Source organism: Monodelphis domestica, chromosome 2 (genome assembly GCF_027887165.1).
Source record: "Monodelphis domestica isolate mMonDom1 chromosome 2, mMonDom1.pri, whole genome shotgun sequence".
Lineage (NCBI taxonomy): Eukaryota > Metazoa > Chordata > Mammalia > Didelphimorphia > Didelphidae > Monodelphis > Monodelphis domestica.
This window is the reverse complement of record NC_077228.1, coordinates 507322155-507342816: the sequence shown is the minus strand read 5'-3', so window position 1 is coordinate 507342816 and position 20662 is coordinate 507322155. Positions and strand designations below refer to the sequence as shown.

The window sequence follows — 20662 nt, the reverse complement described above, 5'->3', positions numbered from 1 at the left end:
TCTTTCAGAAGTGCTCATTTTTACAGTGTTGATGTTATAGAAGAAATTGTGCTCCTAGTTCTTCTACTCACTTTACCCTGCATCAATTCATACAAATCCTCCCGGCTTCCTCTGACACCATCCTCTTCATCATTTCTTACAGCACAATAATATTCCATTACATTCATATGCCATGATTTATTCAGTCATTCCCCAATTAATGAGAACCCCCTTGTTGCCCAACTCTGTCATTACAAAAACTATTGTGCCTCTCTCTCCCTCCCTCTCTCCCTCCCTCTCCCTCTCCCTCTCCCTCCCCCCTCTCTCTCCTCTCCCTCCCCCTCTCCCTCTCCCCCCTGCCCCCCTTCCTCCATGTTTTACCCAGCCCCACACCCTAAGAGCCAGTGGTATTGCTGGAACAAAGAGTAGGCACAGTTTAGTGACTTTGAGGGCATAGTTCCAAATTCCTTTCCAGGGTGGCTGGAGCAATTCACAGGCGGTTTCAAATTCTTGAGGCAGAAGAGGCAAGGACTTGAAATCTGAGTGGAAGTAGGGAGGACAGAGAGGAGGGATATAGGAAGTATAGGAAGAGGACCACATGACTGGCATGGAAGATGGAGCCTGGAAGGTAGCAGGAAATGGGGGCAAACAGTTGGGTGGAAGAGTTCAAATTTTACTTTCATTTCAGAAGTAGTTGGCAAGGATTTGTGGAGTTATTAGCTTTAGTCACAGGGCCTGGGTTCAAATCCTGACTTTAACACTTACTGTGTGACCTTGGACAAATCACTCCAGCCCCTGGGGCCTCAGTTTCCCCACATATAAAATAAAGGAGTCAAACTAGATGGATTCTGAGGTCCCTTCCAGCTCCAGACCTCTGATCCCAGAATGTTGTGATCCTGGCTTATTTGATTAAACCTGGGCTTCCCCGCTTCTTGGCAGCTGCCTGTGGAGGGGTGATCCGTAATGCCACAACTGGCCGAATCGTGTCTCCCGGCTTCCCTGGAAACTACAGTAACAACCTCACCTGTCACTGGCTGCTGGAGGCTCCCATGGGGCAGCGCTTACATCTCCATTTTGAGAAGGTTTCCTTGGCAGAGGATGACGATAGGTAAACAAGCTGGCCCCACTAGTGTACCCCTACATGCACTGCCCATCAGGGCCATCCTCATCAATTCACTTCAACAAGCAATTGTTTTAATCTTACTTTTATTGAGCTTTTGTTTTGATATCCCCTTCATTTCGGAATATATCCCTTCCATGACCCAGCGGGCCATCCCTTGTAAGAGGGACATTGGCCTCCAGCCTTCTGCAAAGAGGAAGTAGGGGGGCTTTTTTCTCAGATCTTCTCTGAGACCAAGCTCTGTCATTATAATTACATAGTTGAGGCTTTTCCTATGAGCATTTTTAAAATCCTTCCATTGTGCCAGGCACTGTGCTATGCTCTGGGGAGACTAAAACAGAACTGAAACTCTCTGCCCTCTGGGAGCCTTCATACATTCTATGAAGGGAAGCAATATTGCACAGCTAAGTAAATCCAAACATGTAAGAGGCAAATACAACACGATTTCAGAGAGAGGGCTGGGGGGGGGGGGGGGAGCACCAAAGGCTTCGTGTAAGAGATGGCTTTAAAAGAAGCCAAGTCATTCGGGTCACTATCCTGAGAGCCCATAGTGTGTCCAGCTCACATGCCAGACCTTATGGAGTTCCCAGGTCTATTTCTACAGGGTTGGGGAGAGAAACTATCTGTGTCCCAGAATCCCTCTGTCTGAGTCTGGGTACAGTGCCTTCTGTGCAGGGGAAGGGGAGGAAATAGCCACTCGGCCCTAGTCCTCTCAGCTCTTGGTGACGCCCTAAAATACTGCCCTAAATTGTGTGAATATTGAGTGCCAAACTGTGAAGAAGAAAGCATCTTGGGCATAGGGACAGGTGCCTTTTTGTCCCCCAGTAACAGGCTTGTTGGGTAGTTGGTTGAATGACTGATTGCTTGGCGGGGTGGTCCTCAGACTCATCATCAGAAATGGAGATACTGTGGACGCTCCCCCCGTGTACGACTCCTACGAGGTCGAATATCTGCCCATCGAGGGCTTGCTCAGTGCTGGCCGCCATTTCTTCGTGGAGCTCACCACGGACAGCAGCGGGGCTGCAGCAGGCGTGGCACTGCGCTATGAAGGTGAGCCAGACTTCATCTGCCAAGCTGCCCCACAGCTCTGCTTTCACCCTCTTCCTGCCTCTGCCATCCACTATCTGCATTCACCATTTCTTTCTCCCTGTCTCTGATTATCTACTGCATGCCTTCTCTTCTGTTCTAACTTCTATTACCATTGACTCTGGTTCCTCTCCCTCTCTCTCTCCATCTCTCCGTCTCTCTGTCTCTGCCTCTGCCTCTGTCTGTCTCTCTCTCTCTCTGCCTCTGTCTCTCTGCCTCTGTCTCTCTGTCTCTTTCTCTCTCTCCCCCCTCTCTCCCTCCCTATTTCTCTCTCTGCCTCTCTCTCTCCCTCCTTTTCTCTCCCTCTCTCTCCCTCCTTTTCTCTCTCTCTCTCCCTCTCTCTCCCTCCTTTTCTCTCCCTCTCTCTCCCTCCTTTTCTCTCTCTCCCTCTCTTTCTTTCTCTCTCTCTCTCTCTCTCTCTCTCTCTCTCCATCTCTCCGTCTCTCTGCCTCTGCCTCTGTCTGTCTCTCTCTCTCTCTCTCTGCCTCTGTCTCTCTGTCTCTGTCTCTTTCTCTCTCTCCCCCCTCTCTCCCTCCCTATTTCTCTCTCTGCCTCTCTCTCTCCCTCTCTCTCCCTCCTTTTCTCTCCCTCTCTCTCCCCCTCCCTCTTTCTCTCTCCCTCTCTCTCCCCCTCCCTCTTTCTTTCTCCCCATCTCCCTCTCTCTCTCTCCCCCTTTTTATTCTCCCTCTCTCTTTTTTCTCTCTCTCATTCTCTTCCTCCATGTTTTACCCATCCTACCCTCTAAGGCCTAATTTGAGATTTGGGTACCCATCTTCAGGCACTTAGACCCCGACCCCCAGACCCTCTAAGTCCCCAAGGAATGGCTTTCCCTGAGTTTTGAGGGATTCAACTCAGATCTCAGAGAGACTGAAGGAAATCTCCCCAAATGGCTTTGCCATCTCAGGACCTCCTCTGACAGAAGGTAGTATGCCAAAGGGCTTCACTCTCCCCATCCTGAATACTTCTAACCCCAGCCTCTTGGGCTTGGGCTATAGAATGAGAGGTAGAAGCAATAACAAGAGACATGCCGTTGGTGAAGGAAGCCACTGGACATACCTCTAGGCGGTATAGCCAGACGCCAGGAGGGCAGAAAGGGCAAAGGGAGCTAGCCCCTCTCTCCTGAGGCAGCCCCCGTGGCTTGCAGCCTTTCAACAGGGCCACTGTTATGAGCCCTTCGTGAAATACGGCAACTTCAGCAGCAGCGCCGCCTCCTACCCCGTGGGTACCACCGTGGAGTTCAGCTGTGACCCTGGCTACACCCTGGAACAGGGATCCATCATCATTGAGTGTGTTGACCCCCACGACCCCCAGTGGAATGAGACCGAACCCGCCTGTCGAGGTCAGAAATCAAGGGAAGGCCACAGGCAGGGACTGCCAAGAGGACACAACTATGGGTGGGCACCCTGGGCTCTGGGGAGTGGGGTGGGGGTAGCTGTCGGCCTGGGCAAGGAAGAAAAGGAGTTTGGGGGGGTATAAACTGGGCAGGGGGAGGCAGGATCATAGATACATGTGGTGGAGTTGGACCCAAAGGACGGCCACAAGAGAGGGACTTCCTGATCCCCCTTTGGAAGTCCAAAGAGGGCAAGCAGAAGAGTAGGCCTAAGCCTCAGCCGGACATCCTGCCTGCTCCCTGCTCCTCTCCTCCAAGCTGTGTGCAGTGGGGAGATCACAGATTCTGCTGGCGTGGTGCTCTCTCCCAACTGGCCAGAGCCCTATGGCAAGGGACAGGACTGCATCTGGGGTCTGCACGTGGAGGAAGACAAACGCATCATGCTGGACATCCGTGTGTGAGTAGGCCAAAGATGGGACTAAGGGAAGGGGGCAAGGAGGGCTCCCCCAAGCCCAAAGAGGAATCAAAATAGAACAGAGAGGAAAGGTGTGGCTTGATCAGAAGAGACAAACACATTTCTTAGGACACAGAGGAAAGAATATTGACTCTGGAGTCAGAGGACCTGGATTCAAATCTTACCTTTCACAATTAGCACCATGTGGTCATGGACAAGTCACTTAACCTGAGGGACCTCAGCTTCCTCCTTTTGTTTAATGAGGAGTTTAGATGAGGTCCGAAGTCCCATCCAGTTCTGGATATTGGAGCCTATAAGTCTAAGTCACTTAAACTTCCCTGGGCCTCAGTTTTCTTATCTGTAAAATGAGAGGGTTGGACCAGATGGGGTCTGAGCTTTTTTCCGACTCTAGGGCCATGATTCCTAAGCCATCTTCTCCTCTTGCCCACTGGGTTTCGCTGGCTCTTCTTTCAGTCCTGATGACACCCACTTCTCCCCCCTCCACCCTGAAATAGGCTTCGGATTGGCCAAGGGGATGTGCTAACCTTCTATGATGGGGATGATCTAACCGCCCGGGTGCTGGGGCAGTACTCATCTACCCACAATCATTTCAAGCTATTTACCTCCATGGCGGACGTCACCATCCAGTTCCAGTCAGACCCTGGAGCCTCAGCCATGGGCTACCAGCAGGGTTTTGTCATCCACTTCTTTGGTGAGTTGACTTCCTTCCCCTCCATCCTCTCACTCTTACCCACACTGACAAACAACCCACATCATCAGGGAGGGCTACCCAGAGGAGGAGAGAACTAAAGGGGAGGGTGGGCAGCTAGATGGTTCAGGGGATAGTCAGATCTGGAGTCGGGAGGTTCTGGGTTCAAAATCGACCTCAGATACTTCCTAACTGTGTGACCTTGGGCAAGCTGCTTAACCCCAATTGCCTAGCCCTTACCACTCTTCTGGGAGGGAGGGAGGGAGGGAGGGAGGAAGGAAGGGAGGGAGGGAGGTAGGGAGGGAGGGAGGGAGGGAGGGAGGGAGGGAGGGAGGAAGGAAGGAAGGGAGGGAGGGAGGGAGGGAGGGAGGGAGGGAGGGAGGGAGGGAGGGAGGGAGGGAGGGAGGGAGGAAGGAAGGAAGGAAGGAAGGAAGGAAGGAAGGAAGGAAGGAAGGAAGGAAGGAAGGAAGGAAGGAAGGAAGGAAGGAAGGGAGGGAGGGAGGAAGGAAGGAAGGAAGGAAGGGAGGAAGGAAGGAAGGAAGGGAGGAAGGAAGGGAGGGAGGGAGGGAGGGAGGGGGGAGGGAGAGGGAAGGGAGGGAGGGAGGGAGGGGGGAGGAGGAGGGAGGGAAGGGAGGGAGGGAGGGAAGGGAGGGAGGGAGGGGAGGGAGGGAGGGAGGGAAGGGAGGGAGGGAGGGAGGGGGAGGGGGAGGGAGGGAAGGGAGGGAGGGAGGGGGAGGGGGAGGGAGGGAGGGAGGAAGGAAGGAAGGGAGGAAGGGAGGAAGGAAGGAAGGAAGGAAGGGAGGGAGGGAGGGAGGGAGGGAGGGAGGGAGGAAGGAAGGAAGGAAGGAAGGAAGGAAGGAAGGAAGGAAGGAAGGAAGGAAGGAAGGAAGGAAGGAAGGAAGGAAGGAAGGAAGGAAGGAAGGAAGGAAGGAAGGAAGGAGGGAGGGAGGGAGGGAGGAAGGGAGGAAGGAAGGAAGGAAGGAAGGAAGGAAGGAAGGAAGGAAGGAAGGAAGGAGAGGAAGGAAGGAAGGAAGGAAGGAAGGAAGGAAGGAAGGAAGGAAGGAAGGAAGGAAGGAAGGAAGGAAGGAGGGAGGGAGGGAGGGAGGAAGGAAGGAAGGAAGGAAGGAAGGAAGGAAGGAAGGAAGGGAGGGAGGGAGGGAGGGAGGGGGGAGGGGGGAGGGAGGGAAGGGAGGGGGGAGGGGGAGGGAGGGAAGGGAGGGAGGGAGGGGGAGGGGGAGGGAGGGAGGGAGGAAGGAAGGAAGGGAGGAAGGGAGGAAGGAAGGAAGGAAGGGAGGGAGGGAGGGAGGGAGGGAGGAAGGAAGGAAGGAAGGAAGGAAGGAAGGAAGGAAGGAAGGAAGGAAGGAAGGAAGGAAGGAAGGAAGGAAGGAAGGAAGGAAGGAAGGAAGGAAGGAAGGAAGGAAGGAAGGAAGGAAGGAAGGAAGGAAGGAAGGAAGGAAGGAAGGAAGGAAGGAAGGAAGGAAGGAGGGAGGGAGGGAGGGAGGGAGGGAGGGAGGGAGGGAGGAAGGGAGGAAGGGAGGAAGGAAGGAAGGAAGGAAGGAAGGAAGGACGGAAGGAAGGAAGGAAAGAAGGAAGGAAGGAAGGAAGGAGGGAGGGAGGGAGGGAGGGAGGGAGGGAGGGAGGGAGGGAGGGAGGAAGGAAGGAAGGAAGGAAGGAAGGAAGGAAGGGAGGGAGGGAGGGAGGGAGGGAGGGAGGGAGGGAGGGAGGGAGGGAGGGAAGAAGGAAGGAAGGAAGGAAGGAAGGAAGGAAGGAAGGAAGGAAGGAAGGAAGGAAGGAAGGAAGGAAGGAAGGAAGGAAGGAAGGAAGGAAGGAAGGAAGGAAGGAAGGAAGGAAGGAAGGAAGGAAGGAAGGAAGGAAGGAAGGAAGGAAGGAAGGAAGGAAGGAAGGAAGGAAGGAAGGAAGGAAGGAAGGAAGGAGGGAGGGAGGGAGGGAGGGAGGGAGGGAGACAGTGTGTAAGAAGGAACTCTCAGCCCTCCTGATGACTCTCCCAAGGATATGCTTGTTTCCAGAGGTACCCCGCAATGACACATGCCCAGAGCTGCCTGAGATCCCCAATGGCTGGAAGAGCCCTTCCCAACCGGAGCTGGTCCATGGCACTGTGGTCACCTTCCAGTGCTACCCTGGCTATGAGGTGACTGGAGCCAACACCCTCATGTGTCAATGGGATCTGACCTGGAGTGAAGATCTGCCCACCTGTCAAAGGGGTGAGTAGGCTTCCCCTCCCCACCCCTGCATCTAGCTAGTCCTCCATCAAAAATGGTCCAGCAGATGCAAAAGGGTAAAAATGTAGTCAAAGGCAAAATAAAGCAGGCATGAGGGAAAGAATCTAAAAGTCATGCTATCAAGCAATGGATAAACATTTATTAAGTGCCCACTGTGTACTAGGCACTGTGCTAAGCCCTAGGGATACAGAAAAAGGGAAAAGACAATCCCTGGCCTCAAGGAGCTCCCAGTCTAATGCTAGGCACTAGGGTCTAAGGGATAGTATAAAAGCTCCATGCTTGACAATGGTGCCCCCTGCCTGGGATACCTTCCCCTCTCTTTCCCATTTAGCTAAATCCTATCCATCCTTCAAAGCCTTGTTGGCATCCGGCCCCCAACTACAAGTCTTCCCAGAGGAGCTCAAGTCTTCAAGCCCTCTCCCTCCACAACACTCATGATCTGTACCATTTACCATGCAATCACTCTACTAATTATCTTGTCATATGTATATCTCATTCCCTGACACCCTCAGCTGGATTTGAAGACCTTTAGGGGTAGGAATCTGGTTTCCTATCTTATCCATTTGTACATTATCTACCACAGTGCCTAGAATAGCCCTTTTTTGCACTGTAAATACTCAATATATAAGAGAGAAAGAAAGAACAGAGCCAGAGCCAGGGAATCTGTACCAATACGAACTCTAGGGAATGGCCAGGGAGCAGAGCAAGTTGGAGCAGGGCAGGACTGGGCAGGATACATATGCAGGCCATGCCCATCCTTGGCTTCAGCTCTTCCTGCCCCCTACAATCTCCAGTGACTTCATGCCATGACCCAGGGGATGTGGAACACAGTCGTCGGCTCATCTCCAGCCCCAAGTTTCCTGTGGGTGCCACCGTGCAGTATATCTGTGACAAGGGTTACATGCTGACAGGCAGTGCCATCCTCAGCTGCCATGACCGCCAGGCAGGCAGCCCTAAGTGGAGCGACCGGGCCCCCAAATGCCTCCGTAAGTGCCAAACTTGTATTGGGGGTAAAGATCAGGGAAAAGGGGGAATAAGTTAGGAATATACTTGTCTACCTTTATCCCTGTCCTCCACCCACACACATCCCCTATTCAGAGTATGAGAATTTCAGAAGAAAGCGGAGTCCCTACTTTGACAAGAAGTTGGAGTTCCGGGTGCCAGAACAGGGAAGTATCATCCCAAGCCCTAAAAGCAATAGGAACAGTAGCTAGGTTGGCAAGAAGCTGAGGGTTCAACCAACAAGTGTTCACTCTCAGTGCCCTCACTAGATTCTGGCTGACTTTGCAGCGGAGCAGTACAAGCCATGCCATGGCCCTGGGACCCCTGAAAATGGTGCCCGCAGCCCTGAGAAGCGACTATACCCTCCAGGTGCCACCCTCCACTTCTCCTGTGCCCCTGGTTACGTGCTGCAGGGAGAGGCCAGCATCAAGTGTGTGCCCGGACATCCCTCACAGTGGAGCGACCACCCTCCCACCTGTAAGGCTGGTGAGTCTCTTTGGCACATCTCCCACTCCCACTTCTTGGCTGAGTCTCCCTTCTCCCCTCCCCTCTTCCCCATAGAATGCCAGCCAATAAACAGCCTCTTCCCCATCAATATCCCAAGATGGTGTGTGTGTGGCTTGCTTCCAGAGAATGTCCACATGGGCAGAGTTCCCTTTGGCATGCCCTTTTCTCCCTCAGTCCCTCCCTAGCCTAATTGGTCACAACTCAACTGGAAAATTCATTCAGGTTCTGCTTGAGTGAACCCCATCCTGGTTCCCCAAGTCTCCTCACCATTGCCATGACCCTTGGCTCTAACTAGTTTGCTGCTCTCTCTTCCTTCTTCTCCTCCCAATTCTCACTCCAGCTTCTCTGAATGAGTTCTACAGTGGTCGCAGCCTGGATGGTGAGCCCCTATTCCCTCTTTTTGCACCAGCACACATACACACACAACTCCTAGCTTATCTAAGGTCTATGCTGTCCTTGGTACTTAATGCTTACCTTTCTAGTTATGGGTAGGGAAGGGAATCTCATGTAGAGCCCAGAGAGTAAGAAAAGGGAGAAACAAGAGGAGAGGGGGGTAGAGTTGGTGAAAGAAATCAGTCGTTATTAACCCACTTAAACCAGGAATAGTCATTTGGAGAAGAGGAAGTTCCAGGGCACTCCTAAGGGATGGGAATGGAACTGGTACTATGTCAACAGCAAGGAAGAAAGCCATGAAGACAGGAAATAAAGGGAGGGTGGTCAAGATAGGAAGTAGATATTGGGAGTCAAGAGCCCTGGCTTTCATAGGCTGCTACCACCACCAAGACTGTCCCCTTTGTACCTACAGTTGCCAAAGCCCCCACTGCCACAAATTCCTTGGATGCCACTCATGTGGCGGCTGCTATCTTCTTGCCTCTGGCGGCTATGGCATTGTTGATGGGAGGCATTTACCTCTACTTCTCTAGGTAAGTGTACCTGCTATTGCCTTCAAGATACCTCTAGAGACCACAACATTGATAATCACCCATCCCTCTGCCCCACAGGGTCCAAGGGAAAAGTCCACTGCAGCTGCCTCTGGCTCAGCCCCGTCCCTATGACCACATCACCGTGGAAAATGCTTTTGACAATCCTACCTATGAGACTGGAGTAAGTACCCTCACTGAGTCTGCTGTGCCCCTCCTGCCCAACAGCCCTTGTCCCTGGCCCCTGCCAAGCATCTTTTCTTAAAGGGGTACTGCTTTGCCCAAAATATCTCTTTCCCCTGGGGGGGGGCCCAGGATCTGGTGGGTGGTTTCCAACTCCCAGCAGTCTCTTTCCTTTGCAGGAGACGAGGGAATATGAGGTCTCCATTTAGGGAGAGGGGGCAGTCTGGGGGAGCCCACTCTACCTGGCATTACCAACTGGTCAGCAACTTCCCTGACACTACCTACTGCCCTACCCACCTCCTGTACATACCACCTGGAAAGAGACTCTACCCTAGCCCTTTCAGAGCTGCACCGTCCCCCACCTGCACTGCCCACCACAACCTATCTGCCTGGGTACTTCTGCCTGCTCTGGGCCCATCTCTAGGCCTATAAGGGAATTTGCCTCTGGTCAAGCCAGGCTCAGACACTATCTTGCCCCTATAAGTCAAAGAACAGCCTTCTCCTGCCTCTCTCCCCATCATCAGGTTTGGACCTTGGGTACTGGGAAGTCTGGGCATTTCTATTCAGTCTCTATGCTCTCACACCATGGGCAAATGAGATGCAGGCAGGCCAAGTAGGTGGCAGAAACATCTCCCTGTGTTATTCACAGGCAAAGAATGGGGACAGCCCAAGAGGTAGGAGCTCACACAGCTTCCATGCCCAAGATTTGCTCTGTCTTCTTACGGGGTGCCTATTCTCTGGATATCCCCAGAATGACTTCCCCATACCTCTTGGGTGACTTAAATAAGTTTCCCCAATCCCCCTTTCTCCTCCCTTTCTCCCAAAAGCCAGAAGGGTGGAAAGGAATAAATCCAGGGACTCTAGGGTTTGGGGACTCCCACCCACCCAGGACTGGTTCTCCTGGGCAAGTGTATTCCATACCAAAGGGACAACCCTATCCCTCCCTGGTCTGCCCCACCCTCGTGCGTGTGTGTGTGTGTGTGTGTGTGTGTGTGTGCGCGCGTGTGTGAAGGGGATGGGGGGGGGGCGAAAGGAAACACCCTTTCACCTCATGTGTTGGTTCATTATAAACAAACTTCTTTCCTAACCCCCACAAACTCCAGACATTTAATTTTCCCTTCCACCCATCAATATTTTTTCCTTGTTTTTTTGTTGTTGTTGTTGCTGTTGGGGAGGGTGGATGGGGACAAACAAATCCAGGAGGGGGCAGTCCATAGGCCCAGAAAACTGGCACTGGGAGCAGAGGCCCAGCCTGACCCAGTGGGGGACTCAAGGAACTGGTTGTAAGCCACTTTGTTCATGTAAAGTGTAATGTGGGATCTAGGGTCTGGGCTCCAGCCAGAGAAAGAGAACAATCTTTCATTTCTGTTGTTTCCTTATTAAAAAGGTGTTTTCAACAAAACTGTCAGTCAGGTGGATGGTGTTTACTTGTTAAATGGGTATGTGGAGGGCAAAGGCAGACACAAGAGGGGATTGTGGGCTCCTTTAAAAATCACATGAACAAATATTTATGGAGTGCTTGTTACGTGCAAAACAGCCACCTTGAGACCCCGAGCCAGAAAAAGTGAATTGTGCCGGGGAGGGGGAAATGGCCTGGCCTTGCCACTGGCTGGCACAGCTGCTCACCCAGCTTTTCCTTCCACGTCACTGTTCTATAGACAAGAGGACAGCAGCATGGCATGTTCTCAGGCCCCTCAGTCAGAGGCTCCCCCACTCTTGCTGCCATGGAGGGAGAGGAATTTGAATGGCTTTTTTCCCCAAGGCATGCTAGGCAAGTTACCAGATCCAACCCACTTCTGAGGCTTATGAGCTGAATGGCTTTAGCTTCCCTGGGCTCATTTCCTCCTCGGTAAATGAAGGGGCAGGACTAGGACAGCCTCGGAGGACCCTTTCAACTCCAGATTTAGTATCTCTCCTCTGATCTCTCCCTCACCCATCCCCAAGCCTAATAAGATGGTGCAGTTCCCAGATCACCCACAAGAGGCCGCATGGAAAGGATTCTGCCAGATTGAGCTCAAGCTTGTGCCCAGTGCCAGCCTGCCCATGGTATTCCCTTCCAGCTTTCAGGTCTGGGGCTTTCCAAGGTGAGCTTCTCCTCTCTCAGCCCACCAAGGCCCTCTTTCTTGCCCTCCTGGGCTACTCCTTTCTTCCATGACCCAAGTGGGAGGCTTTCTGAGCAGTTTGGTTTCCTGCCACCTGTCACCAGAACAGCCTGATTTCCCTCATTAGCCCGCCTCCTGTTCCTGCTTGTGGCTGCAACTGATGGTGTCGATCAAAACAAAGCCTTGATCGCTGGGCATGGTGCCAAGGGCTCCTCTTCTTCCCCCTCTCTCCCCAGTTCCCCTGCCAAATTGGTGCCACAGGGATGACACAGCAACACAGCTGAACCCTCAGGGGCAGGAGTGAAGCCAATGGCACCAGGGCATTTGAGGTCCCAACCTCAGAGAGCCGGTGGGAGAGTCCTTAAAAGTGGGCAGCAGGGCTTTAGCAGAGCTCTGCGCTGACAGCCTCCACTCTTTGTATGACTGCATGCAAGATGGCTCCACCTTGTGGAGAGCTATTCACCAGCCTTAATCAGCACAGTGAGGGGCGTTGGGGAGAAATGGTGAACAACCTGTTCAGCCCCCATGGGTGTATTCCCAGAGGCAGGACATTCCCTAGAGAAGTGAACTGACCACCTCCTTCCTTTCCTTAGCATAAGTAGCCCATTGAAGGAAGAGAAATGGGACCCTAAGGTCATACACTTCTGCTGGCCTTATTCCAAAAGAACTAGCAATTTGTGAGAGTGAGGCAATGAGGTTCAGCGAGGGGAATCATAGCATCCTAGACTGACACCATCTGATCCAACCCCTTCATAGAGGAGGCCCAAAGGAGGCTGTCATATGAGGTGGCACAAAGCAGAAACGGGATTTGAATGCAGGTCCCCTGACTCCAAATTCAGTGGGCTTTCCACTGCACCACTCTAGCTCTTAAGGGTGGACAAGGAGGCAGGAAAATTGAGTTCTGGTCCTAACTTTGCTACCAACTAGCATATGACGTATAACCTCCAAGGTAAGTTTCCTTCCAGATTTAATGTCCTAGGATTCCACGTCTGAGCTGGGTAGATCCTCACCCTGCCTTCTTGGCCAGCTCTGCCTACTCTTACCCCCAATCCAGGGTCTTCCCAAACTCTAAGTGAAGTAATAATGGACAATAGCTTAACACCCTGTATATGTCCTTTGGATGAGGCTAAGATGGGCCTGCCTCCCAGAGGGAGGCTTGACATCTATGGTGAGCAGGCCCAACTACCTGTTAACAACGCCCAAGTAAGGGCCAGGCATAGCTTTCAGTCAAGAGTACTTTCCATTTGTAGGTCTTGCTCACAAACTATGGACTTCATTGGGAGCCCGAGGTAGGGACCTCTTAGATGTAAGCGAGAAAGGAGAACTACCCCAAGACTACAAATCCCAGCATGCAACACTCTAACTGCTAGCCGACAGATCTTACGTAGTTGTTTATAAGGGGGGAAGCTCCCATTCGCACAGCTCAAAGCTTTCACCCTGCGTAGAGTTTGTGGGAAAGGCGCTTTATAAACCTTAAAGCGCTATACAAATGGAAGTTTCCATAGGCTTCCTAAGCTCTTTCTTCCCGACCCTGTGACGCAGACGGTCGTGAAAGTATTAGCATCATTTATAACTGCGTTTCTGAGCAAGACTGGGCCTCGCTAATAGACAGACGGCTATTAAGTGTCGGAACCGGGATTCGAACACTCTGAGCATCTTCTTAGCGCAGCGCTTTCCATACCGTATTGTGCAAAACGTTCCACGCTGCTGCCGCCCAGACTACAACTCCCACCATGCATGCTGAGGTTTGTAAACTCCAGTTCCCAAACTGCAATGCATTTCCCCACACGCCCGAGGATAAGTGGGTGCGATGCACGACGGGAATTGGAGTCCGCTATGGGCAGGTAGCGGATTATTGACGTGGAAGAGGAGCTCTCCGCCTCCGGCCTAGTACTGACAAGCAATTACCAGGGATTGTCGGCCGTCCACAGACTAGGGCAGGTGGGGGAATCTCCAATGAGAGGTGTTATCACCGCCGCCCCCCTCCCTATAAATGCCGAGATCTTCGTCCTACAGTTTACTGTCCGAGCAGGGAGGAGTCAGGAACCTAGCCACGGCCATCGCCGCCCCTACCCCCAACAGCCTCTCTTCCGTCGCAATGTTCCTTTCCCCCTTTACAAACATGGCGGTCAGGCCGAGCGCAGCCGATAGCACTGGAGCTTAACTAAACGGAGCCAATTAACATCACCAAAAACTCCGACTCTACCGACAGCCTAACAGCCCCAGCCAGCACCAATGCTTGTCCTGCCTTGCTCACCTAAGCCGGAGAGCTCCAAGGATATAGCCGTATTAGATTCCTTTACTAAGATGGCGAAGGGAGACAGAGCTCTCAGGAGGTGACAATACGCCTGCGCGCGAAGCGGGTGCGGCTTTGGCGGGGGAGGGAGCAGGGGCCCCTCCCTCCCCACTCCGAGCTGGTGCTTTCAGCACGCCTGCGCAGAGAACAGCTCGTCTTTGGCTACTCCACCGACGCCAGAGGCTGAAAGGTTCCTCCATTCCCGGCGGCTGCGCTGTGAGCCTCGGAAGCCCTCCAATGCGCTTGCGCGGGAAGAGGGCCCGTCGGACTCCAATGCGCCGACGCGTCGAGGGGTGGGAGGGACGTCGGCACTCTCGGAGTTTGCCAGCGCGGCTGCGCGCTGGGGGGCGCTCCTTCTGCGCGGCTGCGCGGGAGCGAGGCCGCCGGCTGTCAGTGCGGTTGCGCGCGGCGAGCGGCGAGCCCGGGGCGCCTGCGCGGGCGGCTTTGCGGGCGCTCGCGGTAAGTTTGCGCCAAGTGCGCGGCAGCGGGGACGCAGACGGCGGCGGCGGCGAGAGGCGGAGCCCGGGGACCCCCCCCACCCCCCTTCCCCCCAGTCCCCTCACACAGCACCACCTCAGCTCACCTCTCGCCCCCCCCGACCCCGACCCCCCTCCCGGGATGGCAGCGCCCGCCAGCCTCCCCGGCCGGGCCGGCGGCCGCCAGCGCCGGCTCTAGCCTGTGGGCCTAGGCCCCGCCGAGGCCCGAGCCCCGGGAGCCCGGAGCCGCCGTGCAGCCAGCAGCCCGGCCCGGGACTGAGGGGCCGCGCCCCCCTCACGGCCCGAGGGGAGGACGCTGCCGCCCCGGGGGCCCCGCAGGGGCCGGGGGCTGGGGCTGGGGGGGGGCGAGGAGGCCGGGCCCTTGGGGCGAGAGGGAGGGTCAGGAGCGCCCCCTCCCCCCGCATCCCCCCTCCCCTCGGGGTCGGGGGGGCCGAGCGGAGCGCGCCCAGCCCGGGAGGTGGATGAATGTGGGAGAAAATGGAGACCAAGACGATCGTGTACGACCTGGACACGTCGGGGGGGCTGATGGAGGTAAGAGCAGCCCTCCCAGACCCTCCCCTTCGGGCAGGCTGGCCGGCTGGGGGTCCCGGGCTCCCCGCCCTACAAAGCGGGCCCCCTCCGGGAGCACCGGTGTAATGGGGGAGGGGGGACGGAGCCCGTCCTCCCCCCTCCCCCAGCCCCTTCTGAGCGAGATGGGGGCCCAGCCGGGCCGCTCCGCAGCCGCCTGCTGCCCCCGGCGTCCTCGATCCGCGCTCCCGGCCTGGATGCCCGCCCCATACCGGGGCCTCAGGGAGCCTCCCGGCGCCGCCTCCGCGGCCCCTTTGTGCCTTACCGGCCGCTCCCCACTCCCCTCCCTTGGTCTGCCTCCGGTCTGGGTCTGGGCCCGGGGCCTCGGCGGGCCGGGCCGGGTGTCCATACAAGGAAGTGGAGCGCCAAGGCCGCCCGCCGCCTCCCCATCCCCCCGGCCCCGGGGCACCCAGCTCGCGGGGCCTGTGGGCCGCCTCTGGGTGCGCAGCGGGCCCCGGGGCCCGAGGAGCGAACTGGACGGCAGGAAGAAGGACAAAGCGGGCAAGGGAGGCGGGCGGGCGGCGAGGCCGGGAGGCCGGGGCCCCCGCAGGGTCCCCCACGCACGCCCCGTTTGTCCGTGTGCGCAGCAAATCCAAGCCCTGCTGGCCCCCCCCAAGAGCGAGGAAGGGGAGAAGAGGAGCCGCAAGCCTGAGAAGGAGACGCGCCGGAGTGGCCGGGCCACCAACCACGACAGCTGCGATAGCTGCAAGGAGGGCGGGGACCTGCTCTGCTGCGACCATTGCCCGGCCGCCTTCCACCTCCAGTGCTGGTGAGTGAGCGAGTGATTCCGCCCGGCTGCCTACGCGCCCGCTTGCCTGCCCCTGGGCGAATAACGGGAGTGGGGAAGCCCCGACGCCCGCTCCCTCCCTCTTTCCCTGCAGCCGCCCGCGGCCCGGCCTGATTGGCCCCGAGCTCGGGGCCGCCGCTGCCGGAGAGCAACGGGGCGGCCCGGAGGGGAGGGGCCGCGGCGGCGGGGTGGGGTGGGGGGCTCTGCCGGGCCTTCTTTGCCTCTGTTTACAACATGGCGACCCGCCTTTAAATTATATTTTTATTCTCAGCGCCATTTTGGCTGCGGAGACGCTGTGCCGGCGCGGCTGCAGCCCCGGGAGACCGGCCCCCGGTCTCTGCCCACCCCGTGCCACCCCAGCCTGTGGTCAGCTGTCCCGGGCGCCCATTGCGCTGCTTCCTCGCTGGCTAGGCTGGCTTGGTCCCGGGCTGAGAAATCCTTGGCTGCCCAGGGCGGAAGCGTGCGCCCGCCAGCCCTGAGAGGCCGGGCCAGCGCCGGCTCCTCTCCTGCCGGTCCAGCCCGGAGAAGGGGGCCTGCCGACAGTGGAGCTGGGCGCTAGGCGCCGGCCGCCTCCTCTGCCGCAGCCGCTGCGGCTCAGCCCACAACCATCTGGCCGAGGGGCGTTTAAACTGGAGCTCCCGCCCCTCCCCTCCCTCTCTTGCCCTCCCCTCTCCTCCTGAAAGGCCTCAGCGCCTCCGGAGCCCAGATAGCCGCTGGGCCTTAGCCTCTCCGCTGCAACAGTTGACTCGGGCCGCCGGCTGAGGCACAGCTGGACTGATGGGAGATGAGGAGAGAGCAAACTGGGCAGGGCTGGGGGGGGGGGGTAGCGCCCAGGCGCCCTCCCCACCTTTTTTAGTTGCATTCACTCCTTCCCCAATTTGTGATAGATCGGAATGCTGTTTGCTCCATATTTGTGCCCATTGTGGGGGTTTGAACCACTTATTAGACTGATTACGGATAGTATGGAAATTAAGGTTGTGGTCAGAAGTTGTGTGGGAAGAGGCTTGTTACTGTTCCCCAGATAGTTTGGTCCAGGAGTGCTGCTGGGGCAGAAATGTTTATCCTGCAGGAATCTTTGCTGCCAGCTTTTAAAATGTTTATGATGAAATGACTAATGCCAAAGGAGGGGGCCCTGCCTTTCCGAGTACAGAATACACTTCCTGGGATGTGGAATGCAACTGCAGGGAAGTCTTCAGGCTGGCTCTGGCTCTGGGCTATCGAATTTCTGTACCTGAAGGTTTGCTGTGAATTGACAGTTTCAGTTGTTCTTGTTTCAGATTGTGGTTGTTTGGTAGATGTCATATCGGGGCTGGATTGTGGACTGGGTTTTCGAAGTAGGTTAATGCTTTACTCTTGGATGTAATTGGTTCTTAGCGGAGTGTGATGGCTTCTCGCAGAACTTGGATATTTGATAAGGCCCTCATTAGTCTCCTGCCTTTCATAAAGCTGGGCCTGTTGTTTCAAACTTTGGGCCTTGTACAGGTGTGCATTGGGTTGCAAAGTGTTAAGCCCAACCCCTGAATTTTTATATTAATCAGTTGAAACTGTCTTGTCAACCTGTAATAATTTTTTTTCACTCTAGCTGTAGTGAAATTCTGGTTTGTCCAGATTGCATTTCATTGAATAAAAATTATTTTTTCCCTCTGTGAATGAGATGGTAGTGGTAATTGGCAACTTGAGGCTCCAGTTAAGGTAGGGCATGTGTTTTCTTCTGTACTTAAGGATGATGGACCTGAATGTACCACTGACAACTTCAGGTAATGTTTAAATCATGCAACACCCTTTTGTTTATGTTGAGGTAGGAGCAATCTACTTTCTATTTCTTACTGATTTTAGAAAACAGTGCCCTTTGGAATTGGTGAGGAAGCTAGAAGCTCTATTTTCAGATAGGAATTCCTGATAACTCATCCTATAAACTGGGCTTATTTATCCCATTCTTCTGCCACCTATATCACTATACTTCCAAGATGATAGTAATCTGATTAATTCTTATCAAAGTTATCCTTGGAGGATTTTTTTTCACTCCTGGCTTTACAAAAATTGACTTATCCTTATGAGTTATACATGACTCCATATGGGGTTCAGGTTCAACACATCCCTATAGGAGTTGTTTGGAAACAGTTGACTTGCACAGGCTTCTTCAACTTCCCATTGCATATTTACTTTGATAAACATGATAATGACTGCTTACTCCATCTTTGCCTGGTGCATTAGAGTTTTGTAAATCCTTCAAGGCAAAGCATTTTGCTACCATATTTCTTTATTCACAACTCAGTAGGGTGGGTCTTTTATGTCTTCCTGGATATCTTGTCAGCTTAAATTGTGAAAAGGACCTGGTGAAATGTCTCAAACACCTAGACAAATTTTAGATTCTGGTTTCATGACATTGCACTGAACCATGAGATTTTTACCAAAGGAGCTAAAAGAAGGAAATGATCAGGCCAAGTCAGCTGTTTTCCTGGCCTTTCTTTTTCTTTAGCCTGTTTTATTCTGTGAGAAGAACAGTGGTTTCTCTCTCAATTAGGCTAGCACACCTGTTTCTTTCTAGATCTTTTTCTGTGAAAGAGCAGAGTGATAGGTTAGGCAAGTCACTGCCTAACCTAATGATGTCACTGAACAATAAGAGCATAGGAAATGACGTGTAAGCACTTGTTTAAGTGACAGTTGAATCATTTATCCAAGTTTAATTGGTACATCAATTATTCAGAGTGGTGGGAAGGGATACCAAGCCTGTGTTAGATGAGGTGGAAGAAGGATCTTTTTTTTTTTTTAATGTTTCCTGAGCATCCAAAGGATCCATTGTGCAAGGCTGTAAGTTCTGCTTTCTGACAATGCCGGTCACATAGTGGATTAACTCCTAAAATGGATTTGAAGTTAGACTGAACCTGGGTTTACTAGGCCATCTTTAGGATTGACATGGGGATGATTGCCCCCATGGCAAAGTGAACACTGATGGGGTTGAGTATTGGATTTGATGAAAGACATTCTGATTTCCTCTTACCAAGCTCTTAACTCCAAAGTGAATTAGGAACTAAGACTGTCCCATTGAACAGGCATCTCTACCTTACCTCACTCAGCATGCTTGTTTCCCGTCAGACAGATTTCTGCAGCATTTGCCTCCGCATGTTATATTTGGAATTGTTGGCTGGCTTTCCTCTCCCTGGTGCTGGCAGCAAGATGCAAAATGAGGTTTTCTAAGAATGAGAGTAAAAAAAGTCTCTGCTGCAAGGGCAAAACTGAGCTCACCTTAGAGTTCTACATATTCTTTTTATCGAGTCACAGCAAGAGAGGTTTCTCACGTGAAGTAGAAAACTGCCACCTTGAACTAGTGTGCAGAACATTCTGATGATTAGCTAGGATAGGTTTTTCCTGGTTTTGTCAGGTCTGTGAGCTGCTTCTGGTATACTGCCATGTGACTGAGGAATTCTCTTAGTAGGATTGAGAAATTAGAAGGATCTGATTTTGAGATGGAACTTGTGAGGTATGTGCTGCCCAGTGACACTTCTGATCTGTTTTCAACATCTCTTTGAGCAGGAGAATGTTTCTAAGCTATAGTGAACAAAACTTTCTTTGTATTTGCTGTATTTTAATAAGATCTGTGTATTTTTAAAATTTTAAGTGTTCTATTTAAACTTTTAGCTTAAATGTTTAACTTACATCTAAATGGTTGCTTCTCAAAATTGGTTAAAATACCTTTGGGTAATATCCTATACAAGATAATCAAGCTCCATTTCAGAGGTTTGAAGAGATCACAGTCCATTTAAAAAAAGACGAAGGATTTAATATTAGCTGTATATTTACCAAATTTTCTATAATCTAAGTGGTTTAAGGACAATTGAGGGTAAGAAGAAAAGGCTCAGATTGAAAAAGGAGGTAAATTTCTCCCGAAACACATAATTTATCATGGTCCTTGAAGCAACTTGTAAAATTCAAAATGTCATTATCATACTCTGTAGAAAGGTAGGTTACCTTATCAATCTAATAGTATATTCCTATGTTTCAGTTCTCAAAACACTTCAGTAATAGGCTTCTCTAATATGCTTGTGGTTTTTTAAGCTTATAAAATTAACTAGTATACCCTTTGGCTTTTTGTTGACTTTTTTTCAGTCGTGTCTGACTCTTTGTGACCCCATTTGGGGTTTTTTTGGCAAAAATATTAGAGTAATTTGCCATTTCCTTTAACATTTAACAGATGAAGAAACTGAGGCAAACAGAGTTGAGTGACTTGCCCAGGGTCACCTAGCTAGTAAGTGTCTGAGGCCAGATTTGAAGTCATGAAAATTACTCCAGACTCTTTGCACTGTGCCCATCCTTTGATTTTTACAAGCATGTAATGGTGTACAGTTCTTTCAGTCATGCTTGTGAATTCTAGAGCTGTGGTTCTCTTACATCTATTTTAAGCTCCAAGCATGTCTAAAGTTTCAGAGAATTTTTTTTAAGCCTAATCAGAGGAGAAATTTCCAATAAATTGTCTAATTTGCACTGAGTAGTTCTAGTTGTCACTGTTGTATTTTTAATGAAAGACATTTAATTTACACAGATCAGAATGAAAACAAATTATATATAAAATTCAAAAGGACATAGACATCCATCTCACTTGTTGTCCTTCTGCTGTTTGGTCTTCTTCCTCCTTCTAGATGGTAATTTGACATCTCTCTGGATCGGAATAAATAGCTAATGAATGGTTATTTAGCTTAGAGCCAGATGCTATGTCTTAGTAAAGACAACTTCAGAGTGATTGGCATGTTTTTTTATTCTTTCAACTTTTCTGGCCAAGAATTCTGGAAATGAAAATGGCCTTTTTCATGTTGTCCAAATCTCTCTATCTATCTACATATAAATGTATATATATAGTCTCTTGTTTCTCTCGCTCAGACATTCCC

At 52.5% G+C, this 20662-nt stretch overlaps 2 protein-coding genes across 5 annotated transcripts in view; both read left to right on the top strand.

The window, feature by feature from the left end:
- Positions 1 to 10932, top strand: part of SEZ6 (seizure related 6 homolog) — an 85236-nt gene extending 74304 nt beyond the window's left edge. For 2 of the 4 annotated variants that reach the window (XM_056819545.1, XM_056819547.1), the window contains exons 6-17: positions 919 to 1087; positions 1983 to 2149; positions 3330 to 3524; positions 3834 to 3972; positions 4485 to 4681; positions 6706 to 6900; positions 7713 to 7904; positions 8209 to 8406; positions 8768 to 8806; positions 9233 to 9350; positions 9429 to 9531; positions 9710 to 10932. In XM_056819545.1, the coding sequence (XP_056675523.1) occupies positions 919 to 1087; positions 1983 to 2149; positions 3330 to 3524; positions 3834 to 3972; positions 4485 to 4681; positions 6706 to 6900; positions 7713 to 7904; positions 8209 to 8406; positions 8768 to 8806; positions 9233 to 9350; positions 9429 to 9531; positions 9710 to 9739 (1742 nt within the window). In that variant the 3' untranslated portion in view covers positions 9740 to 10932. Of the gene's footprint in view, positions 1 to 918; positions 1088 to 1982; positions 2150 to 3329; positions 3525 to 3833; positions 3973 to 4484; positions 4682 to 6705; positions 6901 to 7712; positions 7905 to 8208; positions 8407 to 8767; positions 8807 to 9232; positions 9351 to 9428; positions 9532 to 9693 lie in introns of all 4 variants that reach the window. The other 2 variants (XM_056819544.1, XM_056819546.1) reach the window with 1 other exon arrangement.
- Positions 10933 to 14476: 3544 nt separating this feature from the next.
- PHF12 (PHD finger protein 12) overlaps positions 14477 to 20662 on the top strand; it is a 34117-nt gene continuing 27931 nt past the window's right edge. Inside the window, exons 1-2 of the mRNA XM_056819542.1 lie at positions 14477 to 14956; positions 15580 to 15761. Coding sequence (XP_056675520.1) covers positions 14891 to 14956; positions 15580 to 15761 — 248 coding nt within the window. The 5' untranslated portion in view covers positions 14477 to 14890. The remainder of the gene's footprint in view (positions 14957 to 15579; positions 15762 to 20662) is intronic.